This window comes from Hypanus sabinus, chromosome 8, assembly GCF_030144855.1.
Source record: "Hypanus sabinus isolate sHypSab1 chromosome 8, sHypSab1.hap1, whole genome shotgun sequence".
Lineage (NCBI taxonomy): Eukaryota > Metazoa > Chordata > Chondrichthyes > Myliobatiformes > Dasyatidae > Hypanus > Hypanus sabinus.
In genome coordinates this window covers 30,852,445-30,870,453 of record NC_082713.1, presented here as the reverse complement: position 1 = coordinate 30,870,453, position 18,009 = coordinate 30,852,445, and the positions used below count along the sequence as shown (strand labels likewise).

The 18,009-nt window shown below is 38.5% G+C and overlaps 1 protein-coding gene across 2 annotated transcripts; it reads right to left on the bottom strand.

Annotated features, from left to right (window-relative positions):
- Positions 1-2,323: 2,323 nt before the first annotated feature.
- On the bottom strand, positions 2,324-15,426 carry LOC132398018 (serpin H1-like). 2 transcript variants are annotated; one of them, XM_059976912.1, is made up of 6 exons: positions 15,301-15,426; positions 10,789-10,832; positions 7,892-8,505; positions 7,674-7,772; positions 6,119-6,351; positions 2,324-3,596 (listed from the first exon to the last, which is right to left on the bottom strand). In XM_059976912.1, the coding sequence occupies exons 3-6, from the start codon at positions 8,472-8,474 to the stop codon at positions 3,297-3,299; spliced, it is 1,215 nt and encodes a 404-aa protein (XP_059832895.1). In that variant the 5' UTR covers positions 8,475-8,505; positions 10,789-10,832; positions 15,301-15,426; the 3' UTR covers positions 2,324-3,296. The 2 variants fall into 2 exon arrangements, with proteins under 2 accessions (XP_059832895.1, XP_059832896.1); XM_059976913.1 differs by lacking the exon at positions 10,789-10,832 and having other exon boundaries at positions 15,301-15,398.
- Positions 15,427-18,009: the final 2,583 nt, after the last annotated feature.

The window sequence follows — 18,009 nt, the reverse complement described above, 5'->3', positions numbered from 1 at the left end:
ACTGGAGATTTGAGGGGGGGGGGGTGGAGGTTGGAAATACCATGTAAAGCGATATGGGGAAAAGTAAGCGATTAGACAAAAAGGTGGTAGGTGAAATATCAGGTGAGCATAAGTTATAAAAGAAGAGATAAAATACTTTCATTACATGCAACTGGTAGGTGCATAAATGAATACTGTTCTGCTTTAAGATGCTCAAATAAATATGTAGGTGCCATAAGCATGAAGTCAAATGGTATGTTGTCAATATTAAGAGGTGTGGTAGGGGTTAAGGTCTGAAAGTAAGTTAGCTTTGACAAGATCATACAAAGATTTCTGAGAGCTCTTTTGGAGTCCTGTGTGCAGCTTTAGACTCTGCATCTAAGGGTATCGTTGGAATGAAAAAGAATTGTTCTGTAAATTGCAAATGAGCAAGTCAGAGCCATCTTCAATATAATTTAGAAGAATGAGGAGTGATGTCATTAAGAACTACAAGATTGTTTCTGTTGAGTCTAGAGCTCCTGGGTTAAGGGCTCAGCCATTTACAGTTCCGAAAAGTGATACTAAAATTCTTTTGTAGGGAAAGCTAAGATCATGAACATCATGGAAGGAAATTTGAAGACTGATCATGAAAAGGAGATGTAAATGAGCTGTATATCTAGAAATTGATCAGCACTCTCAGTTGTATTCTGACAGCAGGCCAATGATAATTCTGACAGCACTTGCTGGTGGGAACTGCTGTAGGACATTATATGCTGCTAAGTAGATTATCCACACTAAAGAGCTCACCCTTGCATGTTCAGCCATTGCAAAATCTGAGAATCAGGTAGGATTGAAATTAGGTGCATAGGATTGCCATAGAAGAAAGCCAAGGATCAGAAATGAGAAGGGAGATTTTTGACTGAAAAAAAAATAAGCAGAACAGCCTGAGGAAGACTAAAAATTATTTCCAGGTGGAAATATTTTACCACCTGATAGGTTTCAAGAGTTAGATTGATCTTGAGAAGTAAATTTGCATAAGTAACTTCAGAGTTCTTTAAAATGATGAAAACACTAAATTATGCACAAACTGACCAATTTCTTCAGTAAGATTGGGGATGGTTAATCATCATAGATATAAACAAAACAGGAACAAGATTTGATGTTTGATGACTCTTCCCACGGAGACCTGCTGAGTTTCTGATATTCAGAGCCGATTGATATAAAGAATAACCCTTTATCTAACATTTAGATAGATAGCTATGGGCATTAAACTATTTTTATTATCTAAATATTATACCTTCCCCCTTGCTTTTGATGTTGAAATACATGAGTCCATTCAGTAAGATAGTGGTGCACTAACTGAAGGCCAACAGTAGGGTGAACTGACAAATTGGACTTGGCAAATCAGTTAAGATTGGAACATTAAGCAATGCCTATTTGAAAGTACCAGGGCACATATTACATTCCTTCCATTTTGTTTGGCTTCCTAATCTCAAATGTATCAATATTGTTAAGGTTTCATATAGGTCTTGTGCTACCAGAACAAAAAGCTAATCTTTTCCATATCTTGTTCATATTTTGCTTTAGACACAGTGTACACTGGCCTGTTGCAAATAATGATTCACTAGTAAAATAAATATTAAATACTTGAGTGCCAAGTCAGATTTGTGGATTCTTATTTAACAAGAAATCAAAAGACACACACCACTTAAAAATAGCCATTCTTCCAATTATTTAAATGGAAATAAAAGTTGCCTTCATAGACTCTCTTTTAAAAAATCTAAAAGCCTACAGCTGCTGAAAATCTGTAATAAACATAGAAATGCCTGAAGTACTCTATCAATCAGGCTATGTGTAGGAAAGCTGATATAGGTGGTTTCATTTGAGGAATTTTTATCTGAATCAGTTAGAAAAAGAGCACCTTATAAGCTATTGAAATGCCCTTTGCCACTTTTACAATTTCTTCACTCCTTCACTGCAGTTTTAGACGTGTTTTTTTTCTAACTTTGAAAGATTATCAAGCTGAAACATTAATTTTGTTCTGCTTCCAACAGATGCTGCCTGACCTAATTATTTCCAGCATTTCCCGTTTTATTTTTAATCTTCTCAATATTGCCAAAAATATTCTATTAAACTCTGTCCAAGCAATGCATTGTTCCTGGAATTAAATTGCCACTTGGGTAAGGCACTGACCATTAAACTTTATACAGGGAAATGGAGCAGCTGCCAAAATACATCATTTTTATCTATGGATTTTTTTTAAAAAACTTTGCTTGGAATCTTGTTAAAATTAAATTACCTTACACTTAAGTATTTGAATTATTCACTTGTTTCTATTAATTGAAAATAAACCAGATAGCAGTAGTACTTTTTTTCATTTTATTACGAATAGTAGAATGAAGAAAAATTTATTCAATCGATCCAGCTCATCAAAAAAATACAAAAATAGACCTAACAGTGCAGCAAAATTTTGTTCTCATTAAAATCATTATTTTAGTTGTATAGAAGGATAATTGGTCCCTGTGGTGACATTAACAACCTCACTTTCTAAGCACATTCATGCACAAATAGGTAGCTTCTGTTGTTGTAGGTCATTATGATTAAGAAATAATGAGACAATCACATTTTGAGAATTCATTCAGATTATTAACTTTTGTTTCTTAAATGTAATATTTAGGAATTTACAAGGGAGATAAAACTCAACAAAAATTCAATAATTGAAAAGTGCATTTATTCATCTGGTGATAGGGAGGATGCAAGTCTCTAAAATTAAATTTTGATTCCAATCATCAATAATGGCCTCCAAGAGGATCACACCCTTGTCATGGTTTTAAGGCCTGCATGCCTCAGTGACTTGGAGAGCTTTGGCCCTTGGTATGGCCACCCAAGAAAAAAAAGGTTAGAGGCTAGAGTAAGTGATCCACCAGTCCTTCATTTTCAGGGGCTCAGTTTGGGGATAACAGCCATGACTGGTCAATCAAAACTGTTAAGGAAATAGCAATGAAGAATCCTTCTACATCTGGATGGCCAAGTACAGAGATGGAGAACCTTCATTGCTGCCCAAAATGCTGTTACAGGCAGTAGGTCGGTCAATAATGGAGGACTTTATTAGCTTACCTTTGCGAACCAAATTGCATGTTTTAGGCATTTTATGAGCCTTGGTGATGCAAATACAAGTAATATCTTTTATTCCCAGCCTACCCCCACCCCACTGCAATTTAACATCATGCAACCATAATAATACTCATTAATACACTACCTCAAGTACACATGTAATCTGAGTGTGAGGTCATTAGTATTTGTACAAAATATCACTGCACTTTAAAAAAAATTCAAGTTTATAATTCATCATGATTGTTGCCTCTTGGCTTGACCAACTTTCCTATGAGGAGTATGGAGTTAGTTTTGTTATCACGGACCAGGAAGATGTATGGATGATCTGCATAGAAGAGCTGGGGTGTCTTCATCTCTTCATGAGAATGTAAATCTTGATCAAAATTATTTCCTTCAATGCTCCATTCTATAGCTGCAGCATGAAACATGCTGGATAAATGAAGGTCTTTCTTGCCTGTGATACCAGAGAAATCAGCTTTGTTCTTATCTATGGCTTCAGTCAGGCCCAACTCTTGCAAATGTTTCTAAGAGATAACAGAAGATTTTCACAGTATTATCATTGGAAAAGAAAAATAAAATCAAGTTACATTTGCAACCAATATCTAATATATGTCAGTAAGAAATAGAGAAACATTTACTTAATCTCAACAATCCACTCTTTTGATCTTCATCTTATTCCAGCGCGGGCATCAAAAGTCACAATATATACAGTGTGATTAAAAAGATATTAATGAAGCAGCTTATTTGACAGTCCAATGAGCCATTACATTTACTTTCCAAATAGTTGACTATCTGGAAATTGAATGTACACTTCTCACCCTAGGAATTGATCTCATGAATACTGACTCAGCACCAAGAGTAACACAAGTTTACTTATGGCTTCAGGTCAAAAATACACATCTTGTGATTAGATGGCACACTGGATTTGCGTATTTTTTTTTCACTCAGAAGCTGAATGTGTATCCAGACAAATCAGATAGCATTAAGGTGCATCGTCTGATAGCTGCAAGTGTTCTATCCAATATGAATTTGGGCAACAGTAATTTTTTTATGAATATTGTTCAAAATCATAAATCTGTTATTGAAAATTTTCAAATAAGAGGTGAAAGACATTTTCAGTCTTTTGAATATTAGGCAGCAAAATACAGACAAAAGTAATCTGGCAATGTAGAGACAATATGAATGTTAAGAGAGGCCTGTGTACATTTGGAAACTGACTCCAGTTTTTTAAAATGCTAACATATATGTGAGGAAGAGGAGGTAAAGTACAAAGCCATAGGGATTCCAATACTAATGATGAAAAATACTTAAAGAGTACTAAAGCTACAAATGAACACACAGAAAGGAATCAAATTATGGCAGAACAATTGAATTGCATAATGTTAAAGCAGCATTGGTGGAAAATGATGGTCATAATCACACAGGTAGGAACAATAGAAGACAAGGTGACACACCATCATGGCAATATTCACAGAGAATGTATTTTTAAAGTTTACAATGATTGCTTTCATTGTTGTACCATAGTTAGAAATCTGATTTAAGAGGTTAAAATATAGATTTGAGATTTTTAAAAATAACCTTTTTGAGCAAGAGCACAAAAGACACAGAATCATACAGCCCAGCTCGTCAAAACCCACCAAAATTTCCATCTAAGCTAATCTCATTTTCCAGCATTTGATCCATATCCCTCTAAACCTTTCCTATTCACCTACCTGTCATAATACTTTTTAAAATGATGTCAGTGTAATTCCAGATATACTCAACACCCTCGCATGGTTTGAGAATGCTGAAGAAAATCAAAAGGTGTATTTCTCAGAAATGAAAGCTACTTTTTGAGATAAGGTTATGACAAGTTTTGATTAAAGGGAAAACGATTGGGAAGCATTTTGAACATCTAACAGGAATTCCATAAAGAGGTGTTCAGCAGTGTAATGGGAATGAGACTGAGAAAGTTGAGAACAACATGCAGAAAGACAAAGGTTCTGGAATGGTGAGGTAATCTGTGCAGAGATTTGGGTCTTGTATTGGGGAAGAGAAAAGTCTGCCAAGGCATCCAAAACAACATGAACTCAGTCATGGTCCCTTACGCATCTATGAGCTTGTACATCTGCACAGAGCAGGGAGGAGTTTAAGAGAGAAGTTGTTGGTAGTCGAGAAAAGAAGCTTTAAGTTATCTTTATTCTCCCAAATTAACATGGAGAAATAAACATTTAGGCAGTGGATGAACGTACAATAGTATTTGATGTTTTATCAATCAAAACCAGTGAAGTGCAGTTAGTTTACAAACCAAGTATGGAAATTATAATTTCCCACACAGCATTCTTTACATGAAGTTTAAATAGAAGATTTTTTTTTAATATGTTATTAGAAACATAGAAAACCTACAGCACGATACAGGCCCTTTGGCCCACAATGTTGTGCCTAACATGTACTTACATTAGAAATTACCTAGGGTTCCCCTTAGCCCTCTATTTTTCAAAGCTCCATGTACCTATCCAGGAGTCTCTTAAAAGACCCTATCATATCTGCCTCCACCACTATTGCCAGCAGTCCATCCCACGCACTGACCACTCTCTGCATAAAAAACTTATCCCTGACATCTCCTCTGCACCAACTTTCAAGCACCTTAAAATTGGGTTCTCTCGTGCGAGCCATTTCAGCCCTGGGAAAAAGCCTGACTATCCACACAATCAATACCTCTCATCACCTTATACACCTCTATCAGGTCACTTCTCATCCTCCGTAACTCCAAGGAGAAAAGGCTGAGTTCACTCAACCTATTCTCATAAGGCATGCTCCCCAATCCAGGCAACATCCTTGTAAAATCTCCTCTGCACCCTTTCTATAGCTTCAACATCCTTCCCGTAGGGAGGTGACCAGAACTGAGCACAGTACTCCAAGTGGGGTCTGACCAGGGTCCTATATAGCTGTAACATTACCTCTCAGCTCTTCAAAGTCAATCCCATTTGTGTATTCCAGTCTCAAAAGAACTTATCTATGATTTAGTTCCTTGGTTCTACAAAAGCATTTAAGTCATGGTTCCTACCTGTAGTTCATGACCGACTTCAACAATGGCTTTGGGTAGAGAGATGCTAACAGCCTTTCTTTGCATTTTGCGAAACCAGATGTTGAGCTGTTCCTTGGTCAACAATTTCTCTGCTCTGTCCAGTGGCTCCACATGATGTGGCAATATGATAATCATGCTGGAGTGTTTGTGTGCAAGAGGCATCGCAACAAGCTGAACTTTATTATCTACATCATCATAGTAGCTATAAAGTCCTAGAAAAACGTAATATTAGAAATGGTCATTATTTACCATGTTTCCCATTGATCATATAAACAAAATACTGTGCATTCTGGAAACTCGGCACAAAAGCAGAAACTGATGAGATATTCAGCAAATCAGGCAGAACCTGTACAGGAAAATGTGTTAACATTTCAGATCAATACTATTTCACCAGAATTCTCACGTTCACTCTAATTATCACTCTGCCAGATAATCCTTTGAAAGTCTACAATTCCAGAAGCAATTCACAATGTACTACATGTAAACTATATGGCATCCTCCCTTCCCCAATGTAATTGCCACATTTTTTGTATTGATACTTCACCAAATTTATTTTCCACTAAACAAGATAGACTCCAAGTGCAGAAATCTTTGTAAATAACATCACCAAAATCAATACTTCTTATTTGTCTGTTTACCCAACCCCCCCCCCCCGGCTTTTACTGAAGACACTGGATTGATCTTTGGAATCTGCTTGCAAGTCTATTTATTGTCCTTTGATATTTTTCTCTTCAGTCATATGTGAGTCCTGGCTATTCAACCAGGAAAAGCATCACCACCAAACTTAATCCTTTCCTCACTTGGTATTCAACCAAACATACCTCTAGCTGACAACACACACAAAATGCTGGAGGAACTCAGCAGACCAGATCTCTGATGAAGGGTCTCAGCCCAAAAATCAACTGCTTATTCTTTTTCCAGAGATGCTGCCTGGCCTGCTGAGTTCCTCCGGCATTTTGTGTGTGTGTTGCTTGGATTTACAGCAACTGCAGAATTCCTTATCTTTACACCTCCAGCTAAGGTCACTCTGCAGCAATCGGAGATGAGAAATTAAGACTCCACCGCCCCCCGCCCCCCACAAACACAGAAGTGTAACAAGTGTAATGTCACTTAAGCTATCAAATTTTTTGGTTCCAATGATTCCTTTGAAGGAAGGTCAGTGAGCCCCTGGCAGGCAAAGGAAATTTTTCAATAATAACATCAAAATTAGCCTTGAGAAATTCAACATTACATCTAAGAACTGGGAAGACATTGCACACAATAGATACACCTGGAGGAAATCTGATCAAGAGGGAGCTGCGCTACAAGAGAACCACAGAACAAGCAGCAGTTGCAAAAGGAGAAAATGGAAAACCAAAAGACCCAATCACGAACCACAGCCGCCACTTACTCTTTCCCACACTGCACCAGAATAGAATAATCCTTGAATGACCTCCACAGCCACCTGAGGACCCACTAATATACAATCCCTTATGAGAACATTCTACTCAACTCAAGTGATCGAACGACCACTGTATAAGTATTGAGTGTTTACCTGTACGATGCATCATGGGAACAGAAACAGTATGACCTCTGGATACCAGGAAACCTCTTGTATCAATCATGCTCGGTTGGAAATTTTCATCCCAGTGAGCTGCAAAAACAAGGTGATAACAATTTAGTTTGTGACCAAGTGCCTGCACAGCGAATGATTCTCTTTGAAGTCCGTAACAAGTTAATACCAATCCCTTCATAAATAACAGTAATACTCACGCTTAAAATACATGGCATTGACAAATAGAGCACCATCAACATTGGGTACATCCTTGGTGATTTCTTTGAGTTTTCCCTCTGTGGTTTTAGAGGCCCATTCATTTATGGATTGAACCAAACTTCTCTTATCTCTGAAGTTAACCTTGGAATGATCATGCTTGTAGTGTGCCTTGCTCTTCTGAACAAAGTCATCATTGAACTTGATTGAACTGGGCCCAAAAAGGCGGCTGCCAATCTTCCAAGTGGTGTTGCGGACAGATTCATTGCTTACTTCATTGAACAGTTCTGAGAAACTTGGATGGAAAGCATCATCGCGCAGGTTGACATTAAGGAGGGACTTCACCTGTTTGGCTGTGTTATCTCTGGCACCTAGAGACATCACTCCCAAGGAGGAAGCTATCACCACTGGAGAGAACAGGAGGTTATCAGATGAAAATTTCTTGTCTTTGACCATTGTCTTGTAAAGGTTGAGTGCTAGGTTCATTGTACCATCTGCAAGGATGGAAGTGTGCTCTTTCAGCTTCATTGGGTCTGCTGTTACCATGGCAAGCAGCAGGCTTAGGATTATGAATTTCATCTCCATGGTTTCACCCAGTAAATGTGAACCAGTATTGCTGTTGTAGGTTAAAAAAAAATGAATCTCATTATTTTGAAGAAAATATATTTAACATTTTCAGAATATTTAAAATATTTCGTAAACAAAACACAATACTTAGATGGTTACCATCTTATTGAATTAACTTCACAACCCCTCTTATATATTAGAAACAATCAAATTTTAATCATTTAAACTTTGCCACAAACATTTCACCTATTCCAGTTGGAGTTCAACAGAAAAGCCTGCAGACTTTCAGTGCCCATCTAACAAGCAATTTACAAATTTAGCCTATCTTTGGATTGTGTCAAGAATGGCGGTTACAGCTATGTATGCCTGGTCCTACAGAGGAAATCAGAAAGTGGCAATTCTTGCTGTCACCTGGTTCTGAGCAGCTTTCTTGTTGAATTACCTTGACAACAGAATTACTGCCACTTCTAGGGCTGCTTAGTAAAAACTGTAGCAACAAAGACAAAATGTTGGAGGAACTTAGCATGTCGGGCAGCATCTATGGAGGGAAATGACCAGTTGACATTGCAGGCTGTGACCTTTCATTAGTGCTGGAAAGAAAGAGGGCAGAAGCTAGAATAAAATGGTGGGGGAGGAGCACAAGCCAGTGGGTGACGGGTGAGTCCAGGTGAGAGGGGTAGGGAGGTGGGGAAAGGCAATGATGTGAGAAGCTGGGAAGTGACAGAAGTGGCAAAGAGCTGAAGAAGGAATCTGATAGGAGAGAATACACCATGGAATAAAGAGAAGGAGGTGGAGATATAGATGAGAGCTACATTGATAGCAGTGGAGGGGAAACCATATTTTCTGAATAAAAAGAGGACATCTCAGGTGATCTGGAATGAAAAGCCACATCATGAGAACAGAAAGTGGTAGAGGTAGAGTAACTGAGAGAAGGAAATAGAATTCTTACACGTGACCGGGTGGGAAGAGGTACAATATAGGCAAGCTAACAGTGAGAATCAGCAAATTTGTAAAAGCGGTCATTAGATAATCTGTTTCCCAATATGGAGTTAGAGAGATCAAGGAAAGGTAGAGAGACATCAAAAATGGACCGAGTGGATATCAGCGCAGGGTGGAGGTTGATGGCAAAGTTGATGAAATTGACGAGCTCGACGTGGTGCATGAAGCTGCACTAATTCAGTCATCAATGTAGTGGAGAAAGAGTTGGGGAGCTTTATCAGTATTAGTTTGGGAATAGATTATGTAACTGATGAAAAGGCAAGCATAGTTGTGGCCCGAGTGAGTGGCCATGGTTACAACTTTAGTCTAGAGAAACTTGGAAGAGCCAAAAGAGAAGTTGTTCAGTATGAGTACCAGTTCTGCCAAACAGAGGAGAGCGCATGTAGTGTCATGAATGTAGATGGGAAGGGACTGTATCGGAGGCGGGGGGAGGGCGGTAAAAATGGAGTTGAGATAGGAGAACACGAGTTCAGTGGGGTAGGAGCAGATGGAAATAATTGGTTTAGTGAGGCAGTTAGCTTTGTGTAAAAACTGTAGTCTGATTCATTGATGTTTGAAAAATGACTACTGGCAATGAGTGAGTGGACTGTTGATCTAAGCACATCAAAACCACAGGTGGTCATTTTCTGATGTCTTCAGAGCTGCAAATAACTTGAACAATTTGAATTACTCAACCACGCCTGCTTCTAATATGCAACTATATACTACAATGTAAAAACCAGAATCATGGTTCACTCTCCCTGCCTCAATATACTTTATCCATATTTTGTAATACGTTTGCCTAAACTGTTATATTCTTGTGTATCAGAATATACTGCCTGATATCTTCCAGCTTCATGAAGGGTAATCAACTCTTTAAAATAATCATCTTGAATACAGAGTGGTTCACCTGAAGAGAAGCTATTCTGACAGCTACAACAACACATGTTATAGATGCATTCAACATTGGTCAGTTCTCAGTTCCACAGTTCTCAATTTTCAAGCCATTTAGTTTTTATGTATGGATAGGAGATTAATTCTAGGCATGATACTTCCATAATTTTAAATACTTTATTTGTTGCAATTTTCTTCTATAGGTGAACAATATTTTTGGAATTAAGGTCAGAATCACATTTGTCTTGAAATAGTAATTTCCATGTCGAATGTGAAAATTGTATCGAGTAACTCCAGTCCGGTGAAGAAGCTACCTTTTCTGGTGAAATCAGAAGTGACATGAGTTGAAATGCCAAAATGAAATGATGGTTGGCAAACATGGTGCCCTTTCTGGTGAAAATGCTAACAGTCAAAAATACTATAAATGGTAACCTAAGGTCTGAAGCCGCTTAGTTTGTACCTTGAAATCTTTTCAAGGGGATGTACATCTTTGCCAAGTTCATTCTGAAAGATATAACAAATACAAGTAAAGGGTATACAGTTCATTTGGTTATTTTCTGATGAAACAAAATATTGTAATGCATGGAGGGACAGTTGGACAGGAGGGGTTGCTGAGATGGAGTGAACATGGACTTAAAAGCACTTAATTTCCATTTTCTGTCATAACCTAACTGCGCAAAATTTGGCCATATGTGTCAATTCTCATCATATATATTGTATGGTTTAGATAGCCTATATCAAAATGTCCTATCTTTAATAAAATACTTTCAGAGAGCTAATCTAAAATAGTACTGCAGCAGTGTTAACCAGCAGAAATTGCAGGCAAGCCACACGTTGCTATGCCAACAATGATTTTCCCACATGTACTAATAACTTTAAAAAACTTTCCTCTACTTATAATAGAAAATATTTATTCATAGCAGTACATTCATTTTAATATAGTGGATTCCAGTTAAATAGGCCATCAGTTAATTGAGACAGCTGCTTATTTGGGTCAAAGAACAAAAACTAATCGAGAAAATAACCAGGATTCCCTTTGTTTATTTGAAACACTTTGCCACTTAACTGGAAAAGGAAAATAATAACCCAATGATTTCTAACTAACATTAATCGCATGCATTTGTGTAGCCATTAGATAACTACACTGTGCTTAGAGTGAACAGATTTTAGTTAAATGGCAACAGTTGCCTGTGCTTTCTTTCAAAGAGCTGTGTCTTTTGATACTGATAGTTGGCAAGAAATAAGCAGTAAGACAATTCAGAACCGTTTTGCTCACTATGGTTTCAAGCATTCAGAATTGGACAGAAATAGCTGGGAGTGAAAATGAATTGATTTCACTACTTCAGCCATTAGTAACTACGAAGGATTTGAAGGTATTGACAACCATCTTTAACATTACAATGAAAATCAAGATTTGGAGGATGCAATTGTCAAAAGGTGTCTATGCAGAATTTGTTCATTTAGTCAAAAGAAAACAACAGCGTGCACTGGATGAATTCCTCTGTCAATAACTATTAGGAACTAATACAAAATTTTATACTACTGTAGTACTAATGCTAGTAATATTCAAAATTGTTCTGTATTTCATTTAAATACATAATTTGTAACCTAGTTGATTTTTTTTTACACCTTTTTAACTATTTTCAGGAATTAGGGCAGCCATTTAAATGGGCCAAAATATACGGGTCCCATGTGTCCCAATTAAGCTGAATCTACTGTACATATTTTTACTAAATCTACTGGACTAAAATTTTCTTTAATTCAGTAGCTGGTACTCTTCGTGATCTGTGTATCATGGGCAAGTTCAGCATTTGTTGCCCAATGCTACTTATTCCTAATAAAGTGGAGTCAAATCACCTTCAGAATTAAGTTTAATGTCACTGACAAATGTCATGAAATTTGTTATTTTGCAGCTTCTTGATCCACTGAATTCATTCTAATATAGATATTCTCACAATTCTATGTGAGGAATTCCAGGATTTAGACCCAGACCTAATTTTTCAACTCAGGATGTAATATTACCTGGTCAGAATGGGATTGACTTGAAGGAGGGCATGCTGCCCACAGAATTCTCATGGGCCTGAAATCCTTGGTCTTCCTGTTGATTCATGTTGCAGATTTCTGAGGCGATGTTGAAAAGCCCAGGCTGAGTAAATGCAATATGTTGTGTAGATTGCACATACTGCAGCCATTGTGCTCTAGTAGTGGAGGGAATAAATGTCTTGTGTGTTAGATGGTCAAGCAGCTTACTTTATCCTAATTGCTCCTGAGCTTCTTGAGTGTTTCTGGCATTGTACACAAGCAGAGAGTATTCCACTACTGACATACCCTCAAACGGTGGATATCCAGCATCTGACCTACTCTCCCACTAAAATTCTAATTAAGTACTGATCAATGGAAACCCACAGATAGTATTGTGTGGTGTCAGTAATGATAGTATCAATGATAAGTGGTAAGAATCTCTTTTGTTGGAGATGGTCATTCCCCGGCACTTTTTAACCAAAGTCTGAATGTTGCACATGTCCTACTATATATAGGCATGGAATGGTTTATTTATTGAGGAATTGTAAGTAGAATTAGAATTGAAAAAATTTCTATGGGTTACTGCACATACCTACTTCTGAGCTTATGCAAGGAGGAAGGACATTGATTAAATTGCAGGGTATAGTTGGTTCAAGGCAATACCTTGGGGTTGAAATGATTGACCCGAGATTACCATAACCATGTTCCAACCACCAGAGGTTTTCCATCTTGTCAATGACAATTACTCTCACACTCCCTCTGGAGTTCAGCTCTTTAGTCCACAGGGCTACATTGAGGTGTGAAGTCAAGTTCGAATTTCAAACTTCAAAGTAACTTTTGCTCAAAACCCAAAGAGGTTATTGGTAAGTGCAGCGTGGGGTCATTGCTAGTGACAGCTTTGCTGATGAGTGAAGGGAGATTGATTGGGCAATAACTACCTGAATTGGACTTATCCTGCTTCTCTGTGAACAGGACATATTTTCACATCGTCAGATGCCATTCTTACAACTTCATCGAACAATCTGGCTTGTTCTGGGCTGCATGTCTTCTGCACTACATTTGGAAAATTGTCTAATCCCATAGCGCTTACTATATCCAGTGCACTTAGAATTTACTGACATCATGTGCAATTAATTATATTGGCTTCTGTGACAATGGCAATCTCAGGAGGAAAACAAGATGGATCACCCAATTGCCATCAATAACTGAAATTGGTTGCAAGTGCTTCATCCTTGCCTTTAGCATTCATTTACTGGATTGTTGACTCTAAGAATGGTCTTGAAGCCTCCTCTTCCCATTAATTATTTAATTGTCCATCATTATTCATGGCGAGCTGTAGTAGGAATACATACCTGTGATCTGGTGGTAAAATGGTGTCACTCTGTCCATTGCATCTGCTATTGCTGTTCAGAGAATTTGTACTGTAGAGCTACAGTACCACAAAGAAGGCACCCACCTTACTTTTAGGTATGCCTGGTGTCGCTCCCAGCACAGCTTTTGCATTCCTCACAAAAGCTGGACTGGTCCCCTGCCCCACTATTAAGGGTGGAGTGAAGAATATGTCATACCATGGTACTGACGGCATATTTTCTCACACTCCATGGGATTCAACATAAAACAATGTTACTTTTCCATAGGAATGCATGACTTTGTCTCCACCAAGATTGAAAGGTTACTTCTTCCAAGACTATAACAGATAAATATATCTGCTAATGAGTGTCAGTTCGTACAGATTTGTCTCTCAGAATGATTTACTTGCAACTTGCTGCAGACCTAATCTGGCAGCTACTACCCAGCCACTCTTGGTGATAGATTTCATAGACCACCCCCTCCCCACCAACAAGAGTCACCCTTTTTTCTTTTCATGCATATTTCAAGTAATTTGAACAAGTGGGTCTACTGATTTATTAGCTAATGAAGACGATCGGTGGGAATCTGCAGATTACCTTGGAAGTATTTGACCAGATCTGCTCTGGGGCCAAAGCCTATTGCACACAACCCTGCCAGTCTCTCCGGATCTGGCAGCAACAGAGAGCGTGATGGGGAGTACAACAGTTGTCTACAACATATAATTCTGCAAGGACAATTAGTTCAGGGTTATCTCGACTCAATTAAGGCGCAAGAAGGCGACGAAAATAAATCCGTGAAGACATCAAATACAGAAAGGTCCCTCCGTTTGCTGACAATGAATGTAAATCTCTAAGCTTTTCTTTAAAAATCAAATTGGTGGGCTCTTGTTCCGATTGAAAACACTAAAGAATATGCCACGTCAATTGTCTTCACCGATCTGTGTCTGCCATTCCATAAAAATACAAAATAGTGCGAATGTTGTATATCGGAACCCCAATGATTGGAACATTAACTCTTGTACCCTCGGATATTGCCTGGCATTTTCTGATTTAATTAATTTCTTCCAATCTTCGCTGTATAAACCATGCGTGACTTTTCTACAAGTGAAAACCTTGTCCCGTACATTTCTGTGGATCTATTCCAACTGCATTATCACATAATTTTTGTCTACGCTGGCAATGACCTCTCCTTGATGACAATCCCACCCCACCCATTTCATCTCCCTCTGCACCGAGCAACTCTTCCTAGAAATCTAGCCCACCCCTCGATCAGACCTCAACGTGGCAAACAGTTCAGATTCTTGGGGGGTGGGGAGGGGGGGGTTGATGCAGATCTTCCGGCTGGGTGTTCTTCAGTTGGCTTTGCAGTAAACCTAGTTAGGTCAAGTATCTTTCTTGGTAGTTCTTTCGTTTAACTCCGAAAGAACTCGCGTTCGTTAATTTCGCCCCACGGGACTTTAGAACCGAATCATTTGGTTGTTCGAAGAGACTGGGGTAACACTGGAAGTTTTAGCACGCTTATCCCGTGGAGCCGCTTCTTTAACTAAATTAAGAATCTTAATTTAAGAGTCTCCTTTGACCCTACGTTGAAGAAGCCTTACCTTTGTTCCCAAAAGCGCGTTCCGCTCGGACTGCGGACCAGGCTCCCGACTCTGCAGCTTTCCACTTCGACAGTACAAAAAAAAGGCCAACCTCTCGTTTTATAACCAGTCCCGGGAATGTTCCAGAAGGAATTTATTAACCGTTTCTGAAATCTGAGACCAAAGCGCCGCCTCTGTGGGCAGAGTCAGAGTAATCTCCCGGGGTCACTCACTATCCTACTAAGTACACTTAATGAGAGAAACGCAAGAAAATACATTCCATCTATCGGTTTCTACACAATAAAACCAAAAAGATGAATGATAAAACCAAAATGATTAAAGATCTACATGAATTGCGAACTGGGGAAGGGACATGACTACAACTTTTCCAACAGGAAAAATAAATGCAATCTTATATTTGATATGTTAGTTTAATAATCTGCTTTACATTATCAAACATAGCAGATGTGTTTCAGTACAGTCTTTATCTTAGAAGTTAGCAGTACATCTTACGTGTAGATGAATTAGTTTCTTACACAATCGAATTGATGTGTTTTTAAAAAAGCAGCGGCAATTTGCTCCTACGTTTGGCTATTGTTAAAATTCTTCGTTATTCTCTAGCGTGATGTTAGTAAGAAAATTGAACAATATTACAACTAAACACAACGGTTGGACCAATTGAAATACTTAAACATATATTGAGACATAGACAAACTGGCGAAGAAATAGAGTAAGTGATAACTTAGTTTGACTGTGAATTTTTGTTTAGAATTTTTCTGTGACGAAATGTCATGGTATTCCCATTCACAGCAACAAGCCTACACTCCCCGCCTTCACTCCTATAACTGCCACGTCGACAGTTAGGAAAAAGGCCTTCGACTTTTTCATCTGTATGACTTTAAAAAAATACATGTGTTATTCGTTACTTCTGCTTTAACCTTTCATTTCCAAAGTGAAAATAATCATCTTCAATAATGATTCTAGATATTTTTAGCATCAAATTCTATTTCCTAATAGAAGTCTTACAGAGTTATCCACCTTGGACCCCTGAACCAAGAAGATTTGTGATATTTTAAAGAAATGAAAATATTTATCCCCAAAACTGCATGTTCCCTTTAATGAAGTGAATCAGCAAAACAAGGCAAGAATTTGAAAATATATCTTGCAAGCAAGGAATTCCAGAGGTGAGGTGAGATTGACTACTTGAGATAATTTTAGTATTTGGTAGAATGCTGGTAAAATTAAACATAACAAGAAAAACTCTCCAGTCTTTGAATTCTACTTCATAAACAGGAAGATTGTTCATTTCAGACTGTAAGTTTTTCAGACAGTATCCTTGACACTCCATCTTGAATTGCTTTGTGTTCCTATTCCATTATAAATTAGAAACGGGGGTGTTTACTGATGACTGCATAATGTTTATTTCCATCCACAACACCCCAAGAACTGGAGCTGCCCATGCCTGCACACAGCCAGACAGAGAAAATGTCCCAGAAAAATACTATTTTCAGCTGAAGACACTCTGACCATCTATCCAGAATCAGAATCAGGTTTATTATCACTAATTATAGGAGTAGTACAATGCAAGACGTTAAAAAATGACTGCAAGTTACAATCTATAAATAGACATAGTACATAAGAGCAATATTGAAGTAGACCATTTAGAAACATGATGGCAGAGGAGAAGCTGTTCCTGAAACACCAAGTGTGGGTCTTTAGGCCTCCTCCCTGATGATAGTCATGAGAAGAAGGCATGGCCCAGATGCTGAGGGTCCTTTATGATGTATTCCACCTTCCTGAGATACCGCCATTTGAAGATGGCGGGAAGGCTTGTGCCCATAATGGAGCTAGCTGAGTCCAAAACCCTCTGCAGCCTCTTTCAATCACTTGCCTTGAAGCCTGCTCACTGTTTCCACCGCTGGCCCTGATCTATCATGCTCCTCTCCACCTCCTTGTCACCATCTGACATTCTGCCAATATTGGTGTCGTCGTCAAATTTATAGATGGTGTTTTGTCTATGTCTAGCCACACAGAGTAGAGCAGTGGGCTAAGCATGCATTCTTGAAGTGTGCCTGTGTTGATTGAGGTGTCCCGATCAGGATGTAAAGAATCCATTTGCAGAGGGAGGCACAAAGGCCCAAGTTTTCAAGCTAACCGATTTGTACTGATGTGATGGCAGCTATAATCAATGAACACCTACCCTTAATTTTCTATGGCAATACCATTGTTAAATCCACCACCATCAATAACTTTGAGCCAAAGCTAATCAAATTTTCAACTAGACTCGCTATGGAAGTACTGTAGCTATAAGAGAAGGTCACTTACTTACTACCTGTTATGCTACTTGTTGTTAGCTTTGAACTGAACCTCCAAACCTGGAGGAACAGTGGACCACTCTTACTCTGGCCTTCACCCTTTGAACTAGGCATGGGTGACCCTACCAAGAGCCAAAGCATAAAGCCCTAACTCAAGCAGATATAGTGCCCTGGGTGATTCAGACATGCAAGCTTCCAAACCACAACAAGGTTGTGATCCTCTTGGAGGAAGAGAAGGTCGGTGGCTGGTTAAAACTGAAAATACTAGAAATGCTCAATAAGTAGGTCAGACGTTTGCTGTGGGAACAGTTAACATTTCACATTCAGGATCCTTCATCAGAAGGAGGAAATAGAAAACTAGTTTTGGTATCAGAAAAGATGGAAGAGGAATGGGTAGAATAAAGGGAATACCTCT

Coding starts and splice junctions, on each gene's coding strand:
- LOC132398018 (XM_059976912.1), bottom strand. CDS start 8,474: ATGGAGATGAAATTCATAATCCTAAGCCTGCTGCTTGCCATGGTAACA. Junction 7,773..7,891: donor CAATGCCATGTATTTTAAGC/GTGAGTATTACT, acceptor TTGTTTTTGCAG/CTCACTGGGATGAAAATTTC. Junction 6,352..7,673: donor TCCCATGATGCATCGTACAG/GTAAACACTCAA, acceptor ACGTTTTTCTAG/GACTTTATAGCTACTATGAT.